The sequence below is a fragment of the Onychostoma macrolepis genome, chromosome 07 (assembly GCF_012432095.1).
Source record: "Onychostoma macrolepis isolate SWU-2019 chromosome 07, ASM1243209v1, whole genome shotgun sequence".
NCBI lineage: Eukaryota > Metazoa > Chordata > Actinopteri > Cypriniformes > Cyprinidae > Onychostoma > Onychostoma macrolepis.
This window is the reverse complement of record NC_081161.1, coordinates 40,067,673-40,093,139: the sequence shown is the minus strand read 5'-3', so window position 1 is coordinate 40,093,139 and position 25,467 is coordinate 40,067,673. Positions and strand designations below refer to the sequence as shown.

Sequence of the window (25,467 nt, the reverse complement as noted above, 5' to 3'; positions counted from 1 at the left end):
ACTTTTATTCAGCATGGGCTGATTGATCAAAAATGACCGTAAAGACATTTATAATAGAGATATTTCTAAAATGCTTTTGTTTTGAACTTTTGAATTATCAAAGAAAAATGCTTTACAGTTTCCACAAAAATATGAAGCATTCAACGGTTTTCAGAATTGATAACAATAAAGACTGGAGTAATGCTGCTGAAAATCAACTTCACAGGAACACATTTTTAATAAAATAGGCTAAATGCTGCATTTTAAAAATCTTACAGACTCGATCAGTCAATCCAATCATAAATGCACTTATTTAAAATGGTATTAGCACAACTTTCGTTAAATGCTTTGGTTGACCATTGCTGCTTTCCAAAATGTTTCTCTACAGGTTTGGCCTTCTGCTATTAAGGGAAGCTGCTAGTTATCTGTTGTTTTCCAGCGTGGTTTCGGGCAACAGCTTCAGCTCCAGTGAACACTGCTGACGTGGGGTGTGGTTGTTTCTTAAGACTTTATATAAACATGGACAAGCACTTTTTCTAACCAAAAGCTGTAAATGGGGTATAAAATGTTTTGTTGATGTCACGGGTGTCATCGAGTTTCTCTGAATCATCTCCTTTTAGACTTGTCCGTAATCATGCTCTCACACTTGCCCTTGTCCTTGTTTAGTTTGTAAGTGGTTGCTGGCGTATCTTAAGGTCAGGCTCATTACAAGATAAATTATGCTATTAAACTGTGTTTTCACAGTGCTCCCTTTCAGTGCTGGTTCTCATAGAAATGCAGGAACAGCTCTTGTCAAGAAATGCTTTAACCGTTTCATTCTTTACTCAGTGTTTGGTCTGACAGCTTTACATTTTATAAAAAAAAAAGGAAAAAAAAGTGGTGTGTAAATCAGCTTTTCATAAGTGGTGCTTGATTTGTACTTTACTACCAAGTCTACCATGAGTTACTGTGCATACTTTCTAAAGTGTTTATGATTGTTTTTATAATGTAAAACAGTTGCTGTGTCACTAGAATATATTACAGTGTGATATTTTTCAGTATTCTTTGGGTCTTAAAGTCATAATTTGCCTTTCCACAAATTAAGGCTTTTAAAAAGTCCTTAAATCAGAGCAGAAAGTCTTGCATTCATAAATGTATGGCCTTAAATGTTGTATGCACTGCAAATGAATATCTTCCTCAGTGTTTTTGTCTTGTTTTACAATCCAAATATATACACATCCTTAAATCAAGATGCATTTACTTGAGATTGCTGTTTTAGTCATAATCTTACTTCTGTTGTTTTGCTTCAATTTGCCTTCATAAAAGCTGCAGAAACACTGTTCTTTTATTCATATTTTTTTCAGCAATTTCTTCTCATCCTTTGTCAATGCTGTTGGTAGATTTTGGAAGCTGACAGAAAAATTACCAGATATCGGCTGGTGAATTGGCCTGGCCGCATATATTAGTGCTTTATGGATAAATTGGACTGATGCATGACATTGATGCGCATCTATAGAGACTGATTTCAATTGCAGAGACTAATTGCTCCATTTGCTCAATGAGTCAGATGGATTGTTCCCTTGATTTGTAAATGCACTTGAAATGATCACAATTTTAGCCTGCCCAGAGCTAGCACATTTCCCACAGTAAACATCTGTTTCCTCCATCAGCTCTGGCTTATCTACAACTTACTGTTTCCATTTTATTATTCTACCTACTAGTTAAACTTTCAACTGCTGAGCATGTGTTTGCTTCCATTAAAGAGAAGATGGCAAGGAACGTTAATGGTAGTTGGAAGGCGGAGGTTAATTTTAGATAATGGCACTGACCAGCAGTTTCCCACACAAATTCGAGCCGTGTCATCTAGTCTGACCCCTAAGCGAGATATAGTTTTATATCTTAAATACAAGATTTACAACATTCTTTAATTACAGGTCATAGTCTAATTAGTCATAGTTGCAAGATCTCATTCCTGTTTCTCATAAGCAGTCCTGAAAAAAGGGACGTTTGAATAAAACATTTATTTTATTTTAACTTTTTACTCTATTTTGATCTTAATTTTTATTTTATTTAATAATTATTTACTAATTCTTATTTAACTATTTTAGTTTATTTTTTAATCTTTCCCATATTTTATTTTATTTTTCTCAACTTAACATTTTTTAGTTTTATTTTGCTGTTATTTTATAAAACAATGACAATTAATCATGAATGAAATCCTTGAAGTCTATAATAAATCTGATTGTATTGTACTTTCTGTGAGTCATTGTTGGTTTTTAGTGATTGATGAAAATGAAATAACTTTGAAACTAATGTTTTTTTTTTTTTCCTTTTTAATTTGCCATTTTCCCTACAATAACTTTGGTAACAGATGCTTAATGTGTTCAGAACTAGCTGATTTTCATGTTTGGAATAATTTAAATAATTTGTGTTAGTGCTCACTACAAAAACATGTGCCACTAATGCTTTAAAAGTAATGGGACACCTATCTGTAGTCAATATGTGTTACATCTCTTAAGAAAGCAAATCATGCATTTAAAAGCACTGCATGCAAATTATTGTGTTTTTGGTAATTAAAGTTAATAATTACAAATATTTATTCCGGTGTAGTCTGGTCTGAAGAGTAGAGCTGGGATGTGAGGTTGCTTCCAGACATAAGGAATAGATTTTGCAAAGGCATGCCAACTGTTTAACCAACGCTGATATCATTTTCAGATGTGGATTGTAAGTTTTAGTGTAGATATAAGGTTTTTTTTTTTGTCTGCATGCCTTTCCTCTCGCATGTTTCCAGGCAGTTGAGATGGTTGTCTGATGGTGGTCTGATATGACAAGGCCAGCATATCTCCATCTGCACTCCCCGGAGCCGCTGGATTCAGGCCCGTCTGAGATTGTTGCTCATCTTTTTAGGCCTCTTATCTTACACAATGCACCCATACCCATCCTCAGTCTATTTCCCTTTGTGACTAACAAAGCTCTCAGAGCTCTGAATGTGCTTATTACCCATCCCTCTTTTGCTATCTCTCCTTGAGATCGATTCTTGTGTTATTTTCTGTCATTATTGTTCTCTCGTTAACCGCCAAACGTGCCAGCCTCTCGCTAGTGGTTCAATAAATGTTTCATCTCTCTTCTTTCAGTCTGTCATCTCTTTGATTTTTTTGCTTTAAGGATTTTATTTTTAACCTTCTGTGTTTGATGCTTTCTGTGATTTTGTGATATTGGTCTCAAGTTGTCAAATTCGCTTTGTCAAGGGCTTATTGCCTTACTGGCTTTGTTTGGGTGGAGATGTTTTCATCAACATGCTGTAATCCAGCCTGTATGCTGAGGACGTCATGGCAGAATAAATGTAGAGCCGTTGTTTTCGATCTTTCCTGACAGAGGTTCCTATTACATGTTACCGCCCTTTGAATAAAGAATGGCTTTGTTGCAGTGAGCCTTGTGAAAAAAGTGTTTTGTACCTTTTTTTTAACATTTAAAAATGTAGTTCACCTAGGTGTAGATCTTGCTCTACAGCTGTTGTGATGTCTGCTAGATCTTTTGCCTTTCTATAGTCTGAATCTATAGCGTGACCGTGTGAACTCTGGCTCACTTTTAGCTTTCATCAGACCGAGAGAGAAATCGATCCGCAGCAGTGCTGGTTTGATGCCTCTGGCCCTCTGGATGATCTTGTCATGTATGATTGTGCAGTCGGCTGATAGGAGATTGACTCGTTCAGTGTTACTTGTACTTGAGGCTGTTGGACATGCACAGCTGTCTGTGTTTCTCTTTTTATTTGTTTATTTTTTTAAATGCATACGTTTTAAATATACGTAGGTAAATGTTACTGTAAATTACTGGTTATATTGGTGTGTTTTCTAGTGGTTGTTTAGTGAAAAACATGCTTTTATTTCTAACTACATTTTTAAACCCTTTGAATCTACAAAATTACTTAGAATTGGTGAAAAATATTGAAAGAAAAAAAATTGTGTATGTCTATGCATATATGTATGTCTGTGTGTATATGTATGTCTGTGTGTGTATATATATATATATATATATATGCACACACACACACACACACACGTTTGTTTTTGTGAAAAGTGGGGACATCCCATAGGGGTAATGGTTTTTATACTGTACAAACTGTATGTGCTATTGCCCTACACCAACCCTACCCCTTACAGGAAACTTTGTGCTGTTTTAGATTTTCAATACACTCCATTCTGTGTGATTTATAAGCGTTTTGAAAAGTGGGGACATGGGGTAATGTCCTGAAAAGTCACCTTCTCCTTGTAATACCTATGTCACACCCTTGTCATTATACAAATTTATGTTCTCATTTGTCACAAAAATGGCGCGCACACACACACACACGCACAAGTTGAAAAGTTTTACTTGCCAGTCCACCCCCTCTCTCGCTTAAAGAAATCTGTAGGATGTGGTGAGCTAAATGTAGCCTTGTTTTTTTTTTTCCCTCAGGTTTTTGGAGATTATTATCACTTCAGGCACCGCAGAGTGGTGAAGAGGTCTTTATCAGAGCACAGAGGAACACACATTCGTCTGCACACAGAACCTCAGGTATGTGTGAAATGTAGAATCCTGATCTGCCTCAGAACAGCCCTTTTCAGACATTTTTTCCCCCAACAAAATAACTCAAAGGTTATGTTGAGACATCCTTGACTAAATGAAGTAAAAAGCCAAAATACTGAAGCCACTGAGATCTGAATAGGTCTCACAGAAGGTACAGAAATGAATTTTACACTAAAACTAGCTGCTAAAAGCTGCTTTTTAAGGCACTTTAGACACAAAAAATCCTAATTGTGAAACCTAGAAAGTTACAGAATTTGAAGCATGAGATCTGTATAATCTAATTCCATTTTCTCAATTTCTGCACAAAACAATCTTGTGTTGACAGTTTTATCATGCTTAATTCAACCTTTTTATTTTAAGATTGCATGATTACATTTTTCGGACCAACACTTGGTTCTTAAACTAGCCATCGCCCTGTGAGTGGCAGCTTATGCCCACATTTGCAATCCTTCTACCCATTTTATAATTTATAAATTTGTTTATTTAAATTTGATGTTCAGTGTTCGTGGCTAGAAAATAAATGTCATTTTAGACTGTATGTCACGATTTTTAATGAAAGGGTTGCAAAAATTGCAGACCTCATATAAAATGAATAGAAAGAGAAACTATTCATATAATATTTAGTTTGACTTCCTGAGGTTGATAATCAACATTTTATGAAGGTTGAACACATCATTCAGGGATCTTGTGGGACTTTCAGCTCCTAATTTGTACCGTATTCATGGAAAGTGCCTTGAAGAAAGTGAAGTTTGTTAAAGCAAGTTATTTGCATTGTGCTGATTTCTGACACTTTTTTTTAGGAGGGGTTATATGACTATTGTTTGCACTATACCTCCTTTTTTTTTTTTTCCTCCTCCACTTCAGCTAAAAGGACACTGCATGACTTTGGACATTTGTTATTGCCCTCAACTTTTAAGTTTCTCTGGTTGTTCATAGACCTTGTTTCATCAGGGACTCCAACTAAAGACCCAATCACTTTTGCAAATGTAAAGAAGCACCAGGACCAGCACACTCAACTTTCAAGTCATTCACCTTTATTTCACCCGTCATTCTTCAGCACTCTCTCCTATCTAGGTTTTTTTTTTCTTGTCTTCTAAAGAATTGAGGGCAGACGTTTTCGGTTTGTCCAAAACATTTTTTTTTTTCTCTTTTCCCAACTGTTTATAGAAACCTTGCTGTTTTATGTTCCGATGTTTGACTTGTCTCCTCTGAACGTTATTGTGAATCTTTCCGTTTGCACCCTCACATGCTGTTCTCGTGAAACCTGTATATCAAAACTCCTCAGTTTCCTCCCCTGTGCACGTTCCTCTTAACACCAAATAAAACTCTCTTGGTTTTTCTTGTCACATGTTTGAAATTTGAGCATTTAAAGTTGAGTTGCTCACTATGCATCAACCTGACATCTGCGTACGTTCACTACAGTATTTGTCGCTTGATGGCTTTTCTGGTCCAGATGTTGAGTTCTGCTGCAGCGTGAAACACAAACCCTGCAATTTTAATGCCAGAGGACTGCTTAGGGCTAGGAATCCCCTTAATGGAAATCATGGGCTGGACCCGTATGGCCCATTACTCACTTTCTAGAGGTGGTTTAAAAAGTCCATCTTGTAACATGGCTGCAGCGCCACGCTCCATCAGTGCGAATGGCCTCCAGGAGCAGAGTGACTTCCCTTGAGATGGGAAAAGCACTCCATTGTCCGGTGTTCAGTAGTGATGAGGTCTGTGAATAATGAACCTACCTGGGTGCCAACACAATGACGGAGAGTCATTGCACACAGCCCGGTTTGACTCATTTGTCCGTCTCGGATTCATTTCTAGAAAGTAGCTTTTGTTCGTGAGCGCCAAATGATTAGTCCTTGAGGTACAATGGTGCTAGTTGTCCTCTTAAATTCCATGCATTGAATGTGTTGTCAAATACATCAATCTTTTGGGAATTGCATCAGATATGTTTTTTTTTTTTTTTTTTTTTTTTAATATATATAACTTGTTTCTAAGTATAGACTGAAAGTCATAATTGCCTGTTTTTTTTTTTTTTTTTTTTTTAAATTTTTATTTTTTTTTTATTTTTATTGTTGTACACCTTCGTCATGTATCAGATTATTTCAAAGTCACGTATATTTAAAAAAAATAAAATCTCTTAATTTGTCACTATTTCTTACTTCTAGCCTTTTTTTATTTCTCATTTGTCAGTTGCTTTTTATAAAAGTATAGATGATTTTGTCGTTGTGGCTCTCAACACCCACTCGCCAAGTGAACCAACACCCTCTGATTCTCCAATGATTATGTGGAACTGTGATGTTTAGTCAAACTGAATTGAATAGTGAGCTGTAGAACCATCAAATTACAATTCCAGCCACGCGTTTAAGATGATAATGCAAATAAGAATGCAAAAACTGCATTCAAATTTAAGATGTGTGGTGAGCACTAGCAACCATTTTAATTTACATACTGTTGTTAAAAATTTATAAGGACAGTTCTGGTATTTCAGATAATCCAGTAATAGTCAATATTGTAATTGCACCACTTGCTGAACACCAGTAAACTAAAGTACTTTTAATAGCAATTTAATTAATTCACCCAAATTTGTCCTGTATCCTTAAGTTAAACACATGCACAACATAAACATATTACAACTTCTACAAATCCATCATGAAATTAACTGTACTGCTCGTGCTCGCAAGTCACATTGAATGATCTTTTTGTTACAACACACTGAAATGTGACAATTGATCAATAAAGCAGTAAATAAATCATTACAGTAGTGTGCTCGTTTGTAACATTAGTATTTCATGAGATCAGGGTTGCATGTTTGAATTAATATATAAAATGTATGAATATTTGGTAATTCTTGTAATTCTCATAAACTAAAATAATATTCACTGTAATGTAACTGTAATATTCAGTGCTATTTTGGCCAAACTAGAGTTGATTAAAGTGAGAGTTTAAAGAATGTTTTTGAAATACTACTAGACAAACTAGGACTAAAAAAAAAGATGTAAAAATTAACACTGGAACTGGATTAAATCTCGTTTAAATTTTTTTAACTTTTGGAATTTCAGTTTAAAAATAAATGCACTTTAACAGCCATATTTGTTTTTACCAATATAACATGGTTTTGTGTTTTTTTTTGTGCGCCATCTTGTGGACTGCTCATTTTAAAATCATATTAACTATATAATATATATTTTGATTAAAAGATAGCATTAAACGAAATAATAATATACGATATATAAACCGGCTGAAATGTTTTGAAATCACTTGTACCCCACCTGATCGAAAAAAATCCAGTCTTTCACGTGTTAAAGATTTAAATCCTTGCCGCCAAGATGCTTCTGTCAGTCACGGATTATGGAAAGTGAAACTTAAATCTATAGGGGTGGTTGGATTTATTCACGCACGTTAAATATTTAAAGTTTCCTCCTTTTCAGATTCTTATTTACAGCTTTATCATAATAGGCTGTATATTAACTTATTGGGAGAAAACCGGTAGTTCTATGTGAAATCAGACATTTGAGCACCCCCATATAGACAAAATGGCATGATCATAACACCCCGCAAATATGCGACAGGGAGTCGAATCAGGCTCCTCCTATCGAAGCATCGAATTGTCGACTATTTAGAGTCACCCCTACTGAAATGCCTTTTTTTTTTTTTTTTAAATTAGAACATTATATTATTTTAGAGAATTTTTGTTTTTCAAACTATTAACAGCCCTTGTGGGATTCCTTTGCAGTTGTCGCCGCATTGTGTTGCTGCTCGTTTAGATGAAAAGATTGGCCTCTGTTTAACTTTGCAGGATCGTCAATGGTCACTGTCGCTCAGATGGCAGCAGAAGGTTGACTTATTTAAAATGATTGACTTCTGGTCATTTTGATGAAATGAAACTCTTAGTTGTGTGAAGATGTTGCCCTTGTAAAGCGTGTTGGCCCTGTTGCCTGCCCTCTCAGCGGGTTCCAGTGGCATTTCCCCTCACTGCCCTGCTCCGCTTCCTGTTGTTGAATTCTTTCGCTCCCTTCAGCTTCAGAAAGAGCAACCTTTTGAGCCCAGTTTTATCACAAACAATAGAGACTATTGACGAATTTGGAATGCTAATTACTTTTATACCATGCAGTCTTCATGCATTTTTTACATCAATTGTTTTCTAATAAAAAACATATGTGCAAGTTCCATATTATACTGTATGCCATGTAAATCTCATAAATGATATAAAGAGAGCGTGCATTAGTCTTAATGGCTAAATGTTTTCTGTGAATATGATTTAAGCAACTGACTTTATTATCTGCATTTCCAGTTAAGATATTCCAGATCACTTCCATCCGGACTCCATTTATAGTCAAGATTTTATCAAAACTCTGTTCTGTATCACTCAGTCCATCTTTATAGCTTCAGAAATCCATTTCCCATTTCTGAGTCCTTTGGCAGCATTCATATTCTCTTTGAAACACATTTGGCTCAAGTCAAAACATCAGAGCTGTCATAGATGAAGCAACATCAGTCATGAGGTTATTCATTATGCATTGCATAGCCAACAGAGTACTGGCTCTAATTGAGCTTAATTTCAGATGAGGTCGATCTTTAAAAGTTAGAAGCACTTATGTGTGCTACTTTTTTTAAATTACCGTATTACTCTTGCTAATTAATCAGCAGGGGGAAAAGTGATATAATGTTTAGACAACATGTCTAGCCCCAATAACTTGCCAAGCAGATAGCCTCAGATCTTAATGCAGCTTCCTATCCAGCACTTTTTTTCTTTTCTTTTTTTTTTTGTTTTTCAGTCTTGAGTATGAGTTCCAGTGATTAACATCAGTGGGTCTTGCATGTTCAAAAAGATCTTACCACAAATAGTCTAAAAATATATACTTCAAAACTTGAAATGCGTTATTTGAAGCTTTATTTTATTTTTTAACTTTTTATTTACTTTTTTAAATTTTTCAAAGATATTTTCATACCTAGCAAAAATGATGTGGGTTAAATGCTGTTGTTTTAATCTTGGGGTTAGGAATGTGAAGAAATACCCAAAAGTCCAAGTATAAGCAATATTAACCGTAATGCTAAACTAAAGTGTTGTGGGAAATGTTTGATTTTGTCAATCAAGTCAAACAAAGAACCTCTGACAACATGACTTAAACTTTGAGCTGTCAGTACACAAATGAATAAGTTGATGATTAACTAATTTACCTGAATAAAGCAGATATAGAGCATTTCTGTCAATTATATGATTTGCTGGTAAATTTCGTCATGACGTCGGGACCTTGAGGGACATTGAGTGGTGGGTCAAATGTGTCCTGGTTGTTCTTAAGGGCTGTGAACATCCCAACTGGCCTGTCATTCTTTTTCTGACCATTCGCTTCACATTCCTGTCACATGTCTGTCCATTTCATCCCTTAAAAGTCATTCTAGACAGTGAGCAGAGCTCTGGCATGAGCAGCGCTGAGCTGTCAATCACATAATCTGCCACCGTCTGCGTTTTCTGCCCCGCTGCAGCAGTCGCTGCCCCAGAGAAACGGCTTCCCATCTTTCAACAGGCTTCTCTGTCTCTGTGTTGAGTGGAGGAGGATTGTGAGGAGACAGAAAACAGGACTGTGTGTCCGTCAGCAGCTTTCGTCAGCACATGAAATCAAAATTGACCAAATTTACTATAATGTATTGTACAAATTTCATCATTACTTGTTATTCTTTCGTCAAAATGTATTAACTTTCTCATTTTTCTGCTGACATTACCAAGGCTTCATGGCCTGTGAAAATTATATCAAGCAATAAAATGAAATCCTGCCCTACATTCATGTAGTTCAGTGGTTCGTATTATTAGTGAAACTGAATATTGCGTTTCACACAAGCATGTCATGTTCCAGAAGATAAATGTTTTTTTGAATGGAGTTTCACATATTTTTACCCTTGTTTAATTGCTTTGTGCAGATTTGGTGCCATTATTATTACTGTTAATGTTCCATTGATTTTCATTAAAAACGACCTATTCTGGATCTGATGGAAAGGAAACCTTGGAAACAAGCGCTTCACATATGTCTCTGACTGTTTGTTTGTCTCTCAAGGTAATGTGGGCGGAACAGCAGGTGGTGAAACGAAGAAAGAAGAGGGATATTTACAATGAGCCGACCGATCCGAAGTTTGCACAGCAGTGGTACTTGGTGAGTAAATAGCTCATCTGTTTGTTTGTATGCACGTGTGTGTTCGTGAACTGTTTGTTCGTTTGCAAGCACGATACCTCCCGCTCAGATCGGATGGTCTGGGTGGGCTGTTGTAATGTTCTGTTTGGATCCATAGGACTCTGTTCCTTTTGCCCCTATTAAATGGGACGTTGTGTAACAGTGAACTTGTTGCCATTATGGTCATCCGGTGGAGCTTAAAGTTTAATCAGCCGGTTGTGATTTGGCTCTTCGGAAACATTCCAGACGTGCTGGTCTTCACTTTCCATCAGTCTTTATACATGTCCTCTCCGGAGATGACAGTCCTGTGTCACTGTTTTGAAGTGGCCATATTCATTTGAAATAACATGACTGTTTATATGCACGATTTTATATGCAAAATCATTTCATTGTAATTGCAGATTTTGAATGTACTGCATTCAGTTTCAACTCTGCAGTTTGATGAAAATACACATTTGCATGAGCAATGAGCAGCATGTGGTGTTGACACTACCAAAATAACAACAAAATATGAAGAAAAGCAATGCTGAGAAAGCGGCCAAGTCAGCTGACTAAATATGTGCATGACTACCTGTTTGTTACTTGAAAAGACAATTAGAAGTGTCCCAATTCTGTCTTGTGTAAATACTAGCCACATCTTCTAACAAGACATCTCCGGATGAGAGTATGTGCACAAGCATTTCTCCTGTTTCTCCAAGTCCTGTTGTAAATGTAGTCTGGTTGAAAGGTGTATATATGGCATTTATCGTTCTATTATCATTCAAGATCTGCACTACCTCTTTTAATTGAATAGAAATTTCATTTGGATTGCCTCAATTGATCTTTTTTTCCCAATTGAGGTGTTTACAAAGGCTTTTTCATATCGAGCTAATATTCAGATTATTAATGGATTCTTAGGCTGCATAGAAGTGTAGCTAATGTTGATGAGTTGGAAAGAGATCAAGGTTGGAAAGCTATGATTCAAGATGATGGTTGTGCAACGCTTGCGTATCAGCTCTGATACTCTAATATCGACCGTCAGGCTACAGACAATATTTACAATTATTTGTCATTCCTTACTCACAGTCTCCTGTTATCTCGATACTTTTACTATTAATAAGACCATTGAATTAATGTGCACTTTTTAAAGACTTAATGATAACTTAAAGGTCTGTTCAAGGCCACAAAAGAAAGGGCAAGAAAGAACTGAATTTAAGCATCTTTATTTAACAAAAAGATTAGTCACACAAAATCACATAAAATACATTTTTCACAATTTAAATCATTTCATAAAAAGTTTTGAAGTTAATTTTCAATAACAGAAAGCTCCTCTGACACCATATTCTTTCAAAAATATTTAAAGAGTCCATAGCTTTGTAAAAACAAATCAATTAAAAGCCTTGATTTGATCAAACATCCTTTCAACATAATCAATTTTTTGCTCAAATGAAAGAGAGAGAAAGAATGAGGGAAAGCTAGAGAGAAAGAAATGGAAAGAGAAAGAAAGCGAGAGGGAAAGAGAACGAAAGAGAGAAAGCGAGAGAGCGAGAGAATGAAAGCGAGAGAGAATGAGAGAAAGCAAGAAAGAATGAGAGAGATAGAAAGAAAAAGAAAGAGAAACAAATAAATAATGAATTAAAGAATTTATATTTATTTATTTTTGCTTATTTAATATTATAAATATATTTTATAAATAAATATGAATGTTTATATTTATTGAAGTCGTTATTAAGAGTCCCTACATCCTTCATATCTCTCGTTTATGAGAATCTTGCAGTGTAATGAGAATCGTTAATTTGTGTTTAGTCATTGCTCAGTCATTCTGCATTCAGATGTGATTCACCAGACTCGGACGTTTTGTTCCAGCTAATGAATGGAGACAATGGATGCTTTTTCTCACATTTTGGGAAAATGTCATGACTTGGAAAAAACAATAAAATTGTAGTCTGAGCTCCAATCCTCTCTCAGCTCATTTTTCCCTTCTTCACGGCAGCGTTATCAATCATGTTTATCAGTAAAACGGTTAGAATCCACTCAATAACATTTCCGCAGAATGGAATGCAGAGAAAGTTTTGCTGCAATTGCAACAGTTGACCGAAGGTCATCAGCAGCAATTTATCAACCTCACAGCCATTATTACTGGACCTTTGAGGCGAGATTGCATCATTTTGCCTGATGTAGGCTTAAGAAATAAACTGTCAGTTCTCTTCGTTTGACTTGCAATCCTGCAGTGAGCAGGAGAGTGTATCATTTTGGGGTCATCAGACCTGACAGCACCTTTCTGGCTTCAATTTCTCCCCGTGACCTCCCTGGGGAAGAGAGCAGTGACGCTGTGACCAAGAGGAAAGTCAAGAAGCCATGCAGCGAAATAAATTCAATTTTCTGCTCAGATAAACTCAGGTGGCCACGTTCATTTCTGCAGTGGAGTTACATGCATGTGGAGTGGGAGAGGGCAGATCTCTGTGGTCTGACAGTGGGTGGGTGGATGGTCACCCTGAGAGCTTCTGGCTCGGCTACTGGTCTTTTCTCAAGATGTTTGGATGTTTGTTTGTTACAGACTAGTCATCTTATGCTCACCAAGGCAAAAATCTAAACTATTTTGAACAAAAAAATTTGATCAAAAATATAGTAAAAACAGCAATATTGTGATATTACAATGTAAAAAAAGTTTTCTATTTTCTAGTATTTAACTGTGTAATGTATTCCTGTGATGCAAAGCTGCATTTTCAGCATCATTACTCTTAAATGTCTCACGAGCCTTCAGAAATCATTCTAATATGCTGATTTGTTGCCCAAATCAATGTTGAAAACTTTTATCCTCACCAAGGCTGCATTTGTTTGATCAAAAATACAGTAAAAACAGTAACTTTTTCCCACAAAGTATTAAGCAACAAAAAATGTCCATCTGTGATAAAAAGAAATAAGAAATCCTGAGCACCAAATCAGCATATTAAAATGGTTTAATGGCAATGGCTGCTGAAAATTGCCATCACAGGAATAAATACAATTTTAAAACATTATAATCAAATTTTACTATTTATTTTAAATTATAATAATATTTCACAATATTACTGTTTTTACTGTCTTTTGATCAAATGAATGCAGTTTTGTTAATATAAGATAATACTTTGGAAAACTTTTGTGAAAATTTGTGAATGGTAGTGTTTTCTTTTAAGTTAAAATTTTTGAATAATTCAGTAATTTAAAAAAAAAAATTATTAAATTCATTTTAAATTTAAATGCAAAAACTGCTTAATATTTCATATATTAGCTCAGGTGTAAAAATAACAAAATTGTGTAACATAAAACCAATATAAACAGAAAAGTAAAAGCTCTACTATCAACACATCAAGAGGACAGCAAGCAAACTAGGGCTTCAGCGATTCGTCGACGTCATCACAAAACATGTTCAACACAAAACAAGACTCTAGAGCAGAAGGTAACGGCTTGTATGGCAACATCACTTCATAGTTACGTTTATAGAGCATTTTATTATTATGCGACCGTCAGAACTGCATATTGTATCACTGCCCTGTTTTCTTTCTTGCTTTCTTGCTTTCTTGCTTTCTTGCTAATTTGTCATAGTGTTAATTATGAGAAAATGTTTGAATTAAATATTAATAAATTAGTAGCAGAAGTTATTATTTATTGATAGTTTAACTAAAGAATTCATCAACTGATGAGAAAATAGTAAATAGATTAATTGAAAAATAATCGATAGATTAGTTGACAATAAAAATAATCGTTAGCTGCAGCCCTAAAGCAAACCATAAACTCCATACCTGAGGTTGCGGTGCAGTATGTGAAGGGCATTATGAAGTGTGTCAGGGCACTGCTATAACCGAGACAGGAAATCGTGAAGGCATATTCTAGAGTTTCAGCATCTTTCATGCCTAGAACAGGAGGCCATGCGGTATTGAGGTAACGGCAGACTGCAGCCTTGAATCAGAGAGCTGATGTGAGCTTCAAAAGTGAAAGATGATCCTCAAAACATGATCCTCAAGCACTGGTTGATGTTCTGCATCAGCGGAGTAGTTAGCAGGAGGGAAGTGGCGTCTATGCTGATCTGTTCTTTCTCTTATTTTCTATTCAGTACAACGAAGATCATCGTGACCTCAACGTGAAGGAAGCCTGGAAGCAGGGTTTCACTGGACAAGGCGTCGTCGTGTCCATATTGGATGATGGAATTGAAAAAAACCACCCAGATCTGATTCAAAACTATGTGAGTTTGAGTAAACAACTGTTATATATGCCTTATAACCCAAAACAAAATAACTTATAAACACTAAATGTTTCTTATATTCTCAGGATCCAGATGCTAGCTATGATGTTAATGATGGCGACCCAGACCCTCAACCTCGATACACCCAACTCAATGATAACAGGTACTCAATGCATCATTTACTGTAACCCGTAAACCTAGTTTAGGTCCCCTAAGCAAACCCAGCGATTTACGGGCCGTTGGCGGCTCAAACTGTTGTTATTTGTTTTTCCCATCTTAGCCAGCACTGTATTTTGTGCCTAGGCATGAAACTCCTGGCATGAAACCAGCTCAAGTATGAATACTACTATACATTTTCTGCTTTACTTAATGGGGCCAAAGGTTTCCCCTGCAGAGTGGAGATGGCTGCAGAAATACACAGCCTGCAATATAGTGTGATTAGTGCTGTAGCCGTAGCCCATTTGTGTTGGACAGGAACGGCTTTTACTAATGAGTTTTTTTTTTTTTTTTTGCCTACCCAGTAAGCAAATGGTAGTGCTATCGTTTTCAGAATCAAGATCTGCAATTATGATTTTCGTTCATCATTCATCATCATTCATTTGTTGCACCATTTACAAATTTAATGGTGTTACACATGGTCACTCTTGGCCAGATGCAGTTTAATATGCAAATTAGTTGATGCATAATTTCCTGCAAAAAATGCTACGGTTAATGTGAATTTACTCACAAAACAAAGATGCAAAACAACCGACAAGAGAAGTTACTTGATATATCAATGCATTGACCATTCACACTGACTGCGATTTAAATTCGACTGCAGCTGTTTTCTTTTCAAATATATCCTACAGTACGTAGGGTCATATCTTCTAGCCGAAAGCATAATTTTACAGTAAATTAAATTCATTTATATGTAATACTCTTGAGACTAGTGTACAGGTTGTAGCGGTAGGCAGCAGCTTTCTCTGGCTGTTTTCTGTGTTGTGTGTTTTGCTGCTGGGAAATTAGTTTCTCTGTGATTGATTGTGTTGTGAATTTAGTTCTCTCCATGGATTGTGTTATGTTGTCTTGGTAATGGCCATCCACAACACCGGCCATTTTTATGGCCTAGTTCATAAATCAACAGTGATTTAGGTTGAATTGTGAAGAAACAATGATGGTTTTGAGAATGGGTTACTTTAAAGAAATGGTTCACCCAGAAATGAACATCATGTCATTCTGAACTTGTATGATGTTTTCTTTTTGTGGAATACCATAATTTGAAAAGAATCTTCACACAGTTAATGCTGACCTTGGACTGTCAGGTTAAAAAATAAATCAAATAAATTTAATATGAAATGTATATAAAATTAGTCCATGTATCTTTAGCACTATATTTCATGTCATTAAAGATCTATGGCTTTTGAGAAATGAATTAGAGTGTGTGTGTGGGTGTATATATATATATATATATATATGTATGTGTATGTGTATATATATATATATATATATATATATATATATATATATATATATATATATATATATATATATATATATATATATATATATATATATATATATATATATATATATATATATATATATATATATATATATATATATATATATATATATATATATATATATATATATATTTGTTTCCATGTGGCAGCTTTTCATGTGTTTTTTTTTTAATCCAGCCAACTTGAGGTCGTTGTATGGAAAAGATTGTTGTTTTTTTTGGGAGGGTTCCATGGAACAAATAACAGCATAAAAGTTTGAGAGACATGAAGGTTAGTAAATGATGACAGAACGGTCATTTCATTGGGTGAACTATACCTTTATACGCTCGGGTTTGTTCATGACCACCCTTCCAAACTGAATCAAACCCATCAAATTTTACAAAGCAAGACATTGTTATGGCTAACGATCACGACTAAACTCTGTTGTCATTTAATGAAGAGTTGAACTTTGGTCTGTCCTTATTTCACTTTGGGATTTTCCTCATTCGTCCTTTTTTTTTCTTTTTTTCTTTTGGGATACCAGCCAAAGAGCCGTTTTTATCTTGAGGCTAACCATGATTGGTGATGACAGGCAGAAAAGCGTATAGTTACGAGTGGGTTGAAATCAAAGGTCTTGGGCTGAATGGCACAGCTTTGTAGTTTTTAGAGGGGCTGTCCCATGTTCCCCTAATGGAAGCACCCCACAGCGCATGCCATGTTGGCGTGACTCCTATAATGGGTGCTAATGAAATGATATCTTTGGCACTAGTTGAAATGTGATCAAGTTTGACTTTTAAAACATTTCGTAACTGATTTTGCAACACAGAAACACTTTACTAGTCACTATAAAGCATTTAAAGATCAGTTAAAATGACTCCGTCTGATAATGCAAAGACAGCAGGAGATGCATTAGTAGCCGTAGTTCAATAGCTGTAGCAATTTTGCTCGTCCTACATGTTATTTAGCTGCCATGTTTTCTTCTGACCCCTGCTGTGAAATTCCCCTTCTTGAATCCGCTACTTTTTTTTTCCAGAAACCCATCTCATTTTGTCGCCTTACTCCTCTCTTTTCTACTATGCTGCACTCCATATGGGTGTCTTACCGTTGCGCTGATCTAGTTCTTGCATCTTTTACCACAGAACCACAAAGTTGGTTTCAGGTTTGCAACAGTAGCAGGGAGCATTTATGAACACTTTCAGTTCTCAAGCAGTGAATGCCACCAACCTGTATGTGTTAATGTAGATTATAAAATCATTGCAAATGCATAGAGTATATATCATCAATTTAGCAATTTTTTTTTTTATAATCATACATTTTTATAATATTTATAATCATCAACAAATAATTGCAAATTATACAGTACATACATATGCTGCTATTTAATGATTTGCAGTTATTTTGTGGCAATTGTTTTTAATCCGCCAAAAATTATTGCAAATCATTTTTATGATTTTATATTTACAAAAATAACTAACAAATTATTTCATTGATTTTTATTTTTATTTTATTATTTCAAAATTTTATTCAACCATTTAGTTCAAAATTTGCTATTAATCAGTTCATACTCTTGGTACTCAGAACAAGAAGTATGTAGATATATATTTTTAGGCTGCTATGTATTGTTTTATTGGTGTATAAACAGTTTTTCCCTTTTGTTAATTTAGTGAAAAACAGTGCAAAATGTAACGCGTTTATTAACTGTATTTTAATCTGTTTTATGTTTTGTATTAAACATTTCAGTTCTTGGCTATAGTGGGGTTTGGGTGAAATTGTCATCTTAAGGCTTTTATCTGTTTCAGAGCTAAACTCTAAATTCAGATTTTTTAAAAAAAATTTAAGTTTGAGATATTTTTGGGTGACAAATATTGACATGTACTGTATCCCCCAGCCCTAGTGTTTGTATTGTGTGGATTTTAGCATGCCTTTCTCAGTGTCAGATCTGGATTTTCTGTAAAACATCCATTTATCAGTGCTCCAACAATCCTTGGTCGTGTTGTAAAGTGACTAAATAATGCATTACGCATTTTGAATTCCTTTGTGCGTTTCCACAGAAGTGGGGCAGGTTGAGTCAGTGTGGTGTTTCAGAAGAAACTCGAGCTGTGGCGAGAAGTGTTGAAGCCACATAAATGGCTTTCTGTTCATACTTTCATCTCTGAACAGTACTTTTTCCTAAAACGGTTATTGTTTTTTGTAACTTCATACTTTTGCTCTGAAAAACAGAACTGATAGTGTGAATAAAATACTGTATGCTGGTTATGTTATTTTTGCCTGTAAATTATCTTTTTTATACTATTTTTAAGATATTTGTGTACATTTTTGCATATGACAACATTTAAAAAATTATGTCTTTCATAGAATTAGTCATATAATTAGTTATAATTGTTCTGTCTGCATTTTTTTTTATTTATTTTTTTTTTTAAATAGCTAGTCTGTAAACACATCTAGACAGATGTTTTTAGCTTGATTTAAGTGTTAATTTGTTTTTGTTTTTTAATCAGTTGTATTTATTTTGCCAATCTTTCTCTCTAGATATCTGCATCTGCATTGTTTATAGGAGTGTGAATCCACACTGGTTTCACGATTCAATTCGATTACGATTATCATGTCAACGATTCGATTCAATTTGATATCACGATTATTTCACATTTATTTTGTGCATTTTTATTAAATTATGTAAGCAGGCTACTTTTTAAAATAATTGTTACCTAATTAATTAATATATTAATTAATATATAACTAATTGATTATTGTTAAGAATTCAAAATAAATATAGCTTCAAAACATACAAGCAAATATAAAGTAATAAAGGGGTAAAAGACAATTACAGGTGATTTTAAAGAAAAAGCACTTTCAGTATCTGGGAGCGCTTTAAGTGTTGAAAGTTTACAGCTAGTCATAGTTATGGGTTTTTCTTTTTTAATCAGCATTATTGCCATTTGATTATTACTGATGGGATCATAGACACTGGCAGCTTTAATAGACTGCATTCACACTAATGCACAGATCTATTTCCACATAGCCTATCAGATGTTTTGTCCTGTTCTGAAAACATAACTGTTTACATCATACAAGTAGATGCAAGTGCATTTAACCACAGCCGCGAGCTTCAGGAAAAACTAACACAAAGTGCACACGAAAGTCTGTCAGTACGTGAGTTTCGTGCATCTAATACGTGCTGCATTCCAAACGGCAGAAATGAAAGCATATCTAAAGTAAAAGACTAAAATAACAGCAAGTGGAAGCACTGTGAAGCCCGCTGCGTTTGTCTCTAGCGCACATGTGCCATATGCGGGAAAAAGCCAAGCTCAGATTTTAAAATAGCGCGTATGCGAATGGTGTCCTAGGCTATAATCGATTACTGCATCGATGCAGAATCGTCCGCATCGCGATGCAGCGGTTAATTTCGTTAATTTCAGTTGACTATGCCAAGCACCTTAATACATTAATCACTCCCATGTGCAGTTCTGTATTGACTCTTGCCATATGTTTTTAAACAAAATGTATATATATTTTCAGCTGCCTTTTATTCAGTTACAGATAGTGACTATCAAGTGTTCCACTACTCTTAAAAATGTTTGGCAGTGAGTTATAGCAAAGATGAACACGTATTAGAAATCATATCTTTCATAGATCGCTGTCTTCAGCAATGCAGTGCTTTATGGGAGTTTGGCACGGCTTTAGAGAGCCGTTCTCTCAGGGTGTAATCTGACCGAGATCGGCTCTAGACGTGTGCTGATAAAACATCAAGAGGTTACCATAACACGCCGTGTTGTTTGGCGTGTTAAAATTGCACATCTGGAAATGCCTTTTGTTCAGACAAAGGCAGGATGAAGTATTCCCCCGTACACAGTTCCCACAGTTAATGTGTTTGTACTAGCCAGTCAAGTGAGTTTTGCTTAGCAGCAGCTCAAGACGGGCCGTATATTTTCTTGTCCCGTCATTGTTAATTCATCAGGCACAATATGAGAGAGAAGACAGAAATATGTAGTGTTAAGTCAAGCAGAACATCTCTGCTCTTCCATAAAATCATAACTCGAAGAGGCAAGTGAGCCTTCCGTTGAAGTTTCCGCTTGACGGTCTCTAGATTGCGCCTGGTTTCTCTCCCAAGCTTAAAACACTGAAGCGCTACCCTGGATTTATTTTCCTGGGGCTCCAAAAAGCCAGCTGGAATACAGCCTAATCCAATTTTAAGATGGTCATGAATACATCTGTATTGAATGTATTAAAACTCTCAGCATGTGTAACGTGGGTCTGCTAATTCAAGCAGAACAAGTGCTGATCTTTCAGCAGGAAACATTTATAAACATCTTAATGTCTTTACATATGACATCCTGCTATATATTTTTTACATTAACTGTTAATCTCCTATTAACGTTGCATATCATGCTGTTTAAAATGCTGATCTACGGCGAGGGTTGAAGCTAAGAATACGCCTCATGTAGAAGCTTTCGTTTAGTTAATTTTCAGTAAGGAATCCTTGTCAGTTGTCTGAATCCAAAATGTTTTTTTTTTTTTTTTCTTTTTTTTTTTTTATGAAATAGTGTGTTCAGACATTTTACAAATGTAAGTTAGTAGGTCGGAGACCAGTTACACACTAAAAGGAATAGTTCACCCAAAAGTGAAAATTTGTTGAAAATGTACTCACCCCCCAGACCATCTGAGATGTAGATGAATTAGTTTTTTGTTTTTTGTAACAAATTTTTAGAAATTTTGTATTAAATCAAGTGATCACCAGTGTATTCTCTGCAGTGAATGGGTGCCGTCAGAGTCAGAGTCCAAACAGATGATAAAAACATCACAATAATCCACAAGTAATCCACACCACTCCAGTCTATCAATTAATATCTTGTGAAACAAAAAGCTGCGTGTTTGTAATAAACAAATTAATCAAGGCATTCTAATGATTGTAGACGGTGCGGGTGAGTAAATTGTCAGCCAATTTGTATTTTTGGGTGAACTATTCCTTTAAAGGAGCAATTTGCCCCAAAATCAAAATTTACTCCCCTTTATCTTGAGTAACCAAACACCAAAGAAGATATTCATTCATTAAGCATGTCATTTATTAAATGGATGAAGTAACTTTTTGAAATGTCATTTTCAACATCAAATGTCACCCAAATATCAAGTCATACAGTTTGGGAGCGATATGAGGGTGAGTCAATGACACATTTTTCATTTTTTGTTAAACTACAAACAAAGCCCTCCCTGCAAAAGTTATTCAAAACATAGTTCCAGTTGTCTCAACTTGTTGTCTCTTCCATATGTAAAGAATAGTTTGCTTGGCTGCATCTACACACTTTTAGGATGACTTCCTGTGGAGGAGATGCCAAACAGTGTTCCAGCCCAGAATAATCCTGTTCTTATAAGAAATGAGCCATATGTCAAGGGCAGTGCTTTTGCAGGTTTGAGTCCTGTCAGGGTTATATAAAGGTTCACACAATGTGTCTCAGTAAAATGCCTGTGGTGTTGAAGAAAGCAGATGGTCGTGTGCGTCCTACATAGACTGCTTTTCTTCTGTTAAGTGAAGCAGAAATACTTTATTTTTCATCTGCTGTTAGTGCTGATTGACTTGTTGGCTATTTTTATACAGTACCTTAAGTATTCAGAGGACAACACTGTTCCTTGATGTTTCTAGTAATGATCGCTAAAACAAACATCACTATTACTTTTGCTCATATTTGTGGTTTGGGATTTAAACACACACAAAAATTAGTCTTAAAACCATTTCTTGTCAGTTTATGAAGAGTTGTGAAAGACATTTAAAACTTTTATTCAGCAAAGATACATTAAATTGATCAAAAGTGACAGTAAAGACATTTGTAATGTTACAAATGATTTTCACTTCAGAATAAATGCTGTTCTTTTTGTTCATCAGATATATTAAGCGGCACAGCTGTTTTCAAAATCAATAATAAATGTTTCTTGAGCATCAAATCAGCATATTAGAATGATTTTTGAAGGATCATGTGACACTGAAGACTGATGCAAATCTGAATTTTCAGCATCATTACTCCACAGGAATTTATTTTTTATTTTTTTTAATAATAAAAAAGAAAAAAAGGAAATAGGTATTTTAAATTGTAATATTTCACAATATCAGAGTTTAAAAAAAAAAAGATCAAATAAATGCAGTGAGCTTAAGAGACTTCTTTCACAAAAAAAATTACAAATTCTTACAATCCCAAACTGTTGAACCCTGTCTCTTGCATGCTTGTTTGAGATATTTTGCCTAATTTCATTATGCTTTTTCAGCTGCCAATAAAAGTGTATTACTCTCAACTCAGTTTAAAACCATTTAGCATAATTTTGTCCTCCAAAAATCAGTGGAGGAAATGCAAAACTGGGCCTGGGCCATCTGGGCCTGCTTCTAACATTTGGATTCAATCTATACAGCAGTTCCTGCAAAGCAGCACATGTGCTGCAGGTAAATATGAAATGGAAATAAACCTCTTATATGTGTCCAGGCTTGCTTTACATCTATCAGACAGCTCACTGGTGGCATATCTCGCTCTCAGTATCACAAACCTGCATGTGTTCAGCTTCAAAGTGAGTCAGCATGGGGGACGGCAAGGTGTCACACCAAACCCTATTAAACTATCCAGCCATGATAACAGCCCATGAATGTGGATTCAGTCACGTACGGTTATCACGTACATAAGAACGGCATTTTCTGAGATTGAAGTCTGAGAATAATTCACAGTTACTCAAGAACAGTGATGGGTTGAGAACTGAGAAGATCCACAGTGATAATTTAAGATCCAGAAATCTATATCTTGTTCAGGGGCAATGGGAGACACATCAATATGAGTTTGACTCGTTTTTTTTAGTTTGAAATGGGGTAGAACAAGCAAGTTGAGTGATTGCCAGTACATTTCTGTTCAGTCAGTGGACTGTGAAGAATAAATGCAAATGCTCACAATATGTTTGCACAGATTCGCTGTCTTCCAGGTCATGTGTACTGTAGAAATGTGTGAGGAGCATCTGGACTACTTTTTCATTTAAGACATGCCACTCACCCGTGTGTCGTCTTGAACAGATGACGAACGGTGCACATTCACCACATTTATCTTCATCACTTTGTGACATTTTGAGACTGGCAGATCGACATTAAATATAAATAAAAAGCAATGATGCAAGAGCATTTTTTGAAAAAGAATGAAAAATATGAAGTATAATATGATTCTTAAATGTATAAAAATATAGAAAGAGTTGAATACAAATGTGAAATAAAAAATAAAGTAAATTGTTTATTTGAAGTTCAATATAAATTGACATCCTGAGTCTGTATCTCTCATGCTTTTTTTTTTTTTTTTTTTACAATATTATAAAATATATAGTTAAATACAAATTAAAATAAATTATGTAATTTGAAAACTTAAAAAAAAAAAAAAAAAAAACATATAATAAAGTATATTTTATTTAACTTTTTAATACTATACATACTTGACATACTCTGTTTAATTTTGGGGGGTGGAGTGGGAACAATATTTTTTCACTATTGTCCTGTATTTTTATCCTGTTATTATTGTTGCAAAAAATAAATAAAATATGAAATGTATTTTTTTTTTTTTTTTGTATTTGACTTGATATACCCAAATCAAGATGGGTCGCATATTTTGTCCCACAAAGGATTCGCAATACAATTATTCATTATGATAGCCTTTTTCCATGTTGTGTATCTTTTTTTTTTTTTTACATTTATTTTCACACATTTTGTTTCGTAATCTTGCATGCGTTCTCCCAAATTCCCTCCTGTTGTTTTACCAATCTGCAAGCTTGGTTCCCATAAAACCCCCTCCTTTTTTGGATGTAATCTAGGTCCCATGATCCTCCTTATTGTAGGACTGAGTAAGTCTGAGACATTATCCTCACTGATCTCGTGCTTCCTATGAATGGACGGATGACTGCAGGGGTTCTCCTGGGATTTCCCTGATCCTTCCTCTGTGCTGTTTAACTCTGTGTTTAGCCTCCATTGCTCTCTTGGCTTTTGTACATCTGCTGACCCGGAAGATTATTGTGACACAGATGCTGTGGATTTACACTTGAATCCAGTGCCATCTCAGATGTTTGTATGTGGTGTAATAAGTGTATGTTAATACTGGCAAAAAAAAAAATTTAATTGGAGCTACAGTGCAAACAAGATTAAGATACATATTTCTGCTGTGTGGCAAAGAGTTGGAAAGGCCAAAAATAAAAATAAAATGCACTTGGATGGTGATCTAAGTGACATGTCTCTGCTCTTTGATTCTTTAGCTGGTTCCTTGCCTTTGGTCCTCATTAATTTTGATGAAATGCATACAGCAAGTTGCATTTGCACATTGTCACAGGCTGTAATCTTATTCCCAAAGGCCACGGTTATCAGTGTGTCACTTGCTGTCGTATTTAACAGATAGGCTAGCTGCCTGTTTTACAGCAGGACTGAGTAGGAGCTCTTCACACATGCAAAGGAGCTCTGAATGAGCCCTGCAGGATGAGAGGCTTCAGTCACCTGCTGTGAATGAGGATCGGGGCGGTCTTTATGCCCGCCCCTCGTCATCAGCACTAGAGTTTGTTCCTGTTGCCAGCTGTCTCTGGCAGTACTGAGAATGTCCAATTCATGTTCAGAGGCAATGAATTGCATTCCCCCATTTCTGCTTGCTACCTTTTCTGCTCATATAAGACGCATTGCATTACATATAATTCAGCTTTGTATTGTGTATATTAATACACATTATATTAATATATGCATGTTATAATACATTGTTTTCTTTTTTTAATTAAATAGCTTTAAAACCATTTTTCATATTTCAGTTTTTTTTGTTAAATTGCTTTACATTATTTTTTGTATACTTTTTAAAATTAAATTTATTTGCATAGTAGTTTTTCTTAAATTTCTAATTATTTCTTATTTTTATATTGTATTTGTATGTTCTTAATTAAATTGCTAGTTTTCATATTTGTTCATATTTCATATGTTAATATAATATGATGAATTAATAATTATAACAATTAGGTTATCAATTCATTATTATATTATATTAATTATTATTGGGCAATGTTTAATAACGATTAATCTCATGCAAAATAAACGTTTTCCGTACATAATATATGTGTGTACTGT

The 25,467-nt window shown here is 35.0% G+C and overlaps 1 protein-coding gene across 3 annotated transcripts in view; it reads left to right on the top strand.

Moving 5' to 3' along the window:
• The window catches only part of furina (furin (paired basic amino acid cleaving enzyme) a), an 89,344-nt gene that overhangs the window by 32,952 nt on the left and 30,925 nt on the right, over positions 1–25,467 (top strand). For all 3 annotated transcript variants that reach the window (XM_058781210.1, XM_058781208.1, XM_058781209.1), the window contains exons 3-6: positions 4,414–4,512; positions 10,572–10,667; positions 14,758–14,886; positions 14,973–15,049. In XM_058781210.1, the coding sequence (XP_058637193.1) occupies positions 4,414–4,512; positions 10,572–10,667; positions 14,758–14,886; positions 14,973–15,049 (401 nt within the window). The remainder of the gene's footprint in view (positions 1–4,413; positions 4,513–10,571; positions 10,668–14,757; positions 14,887–14,972; positions 15,050–25,467) is intronic.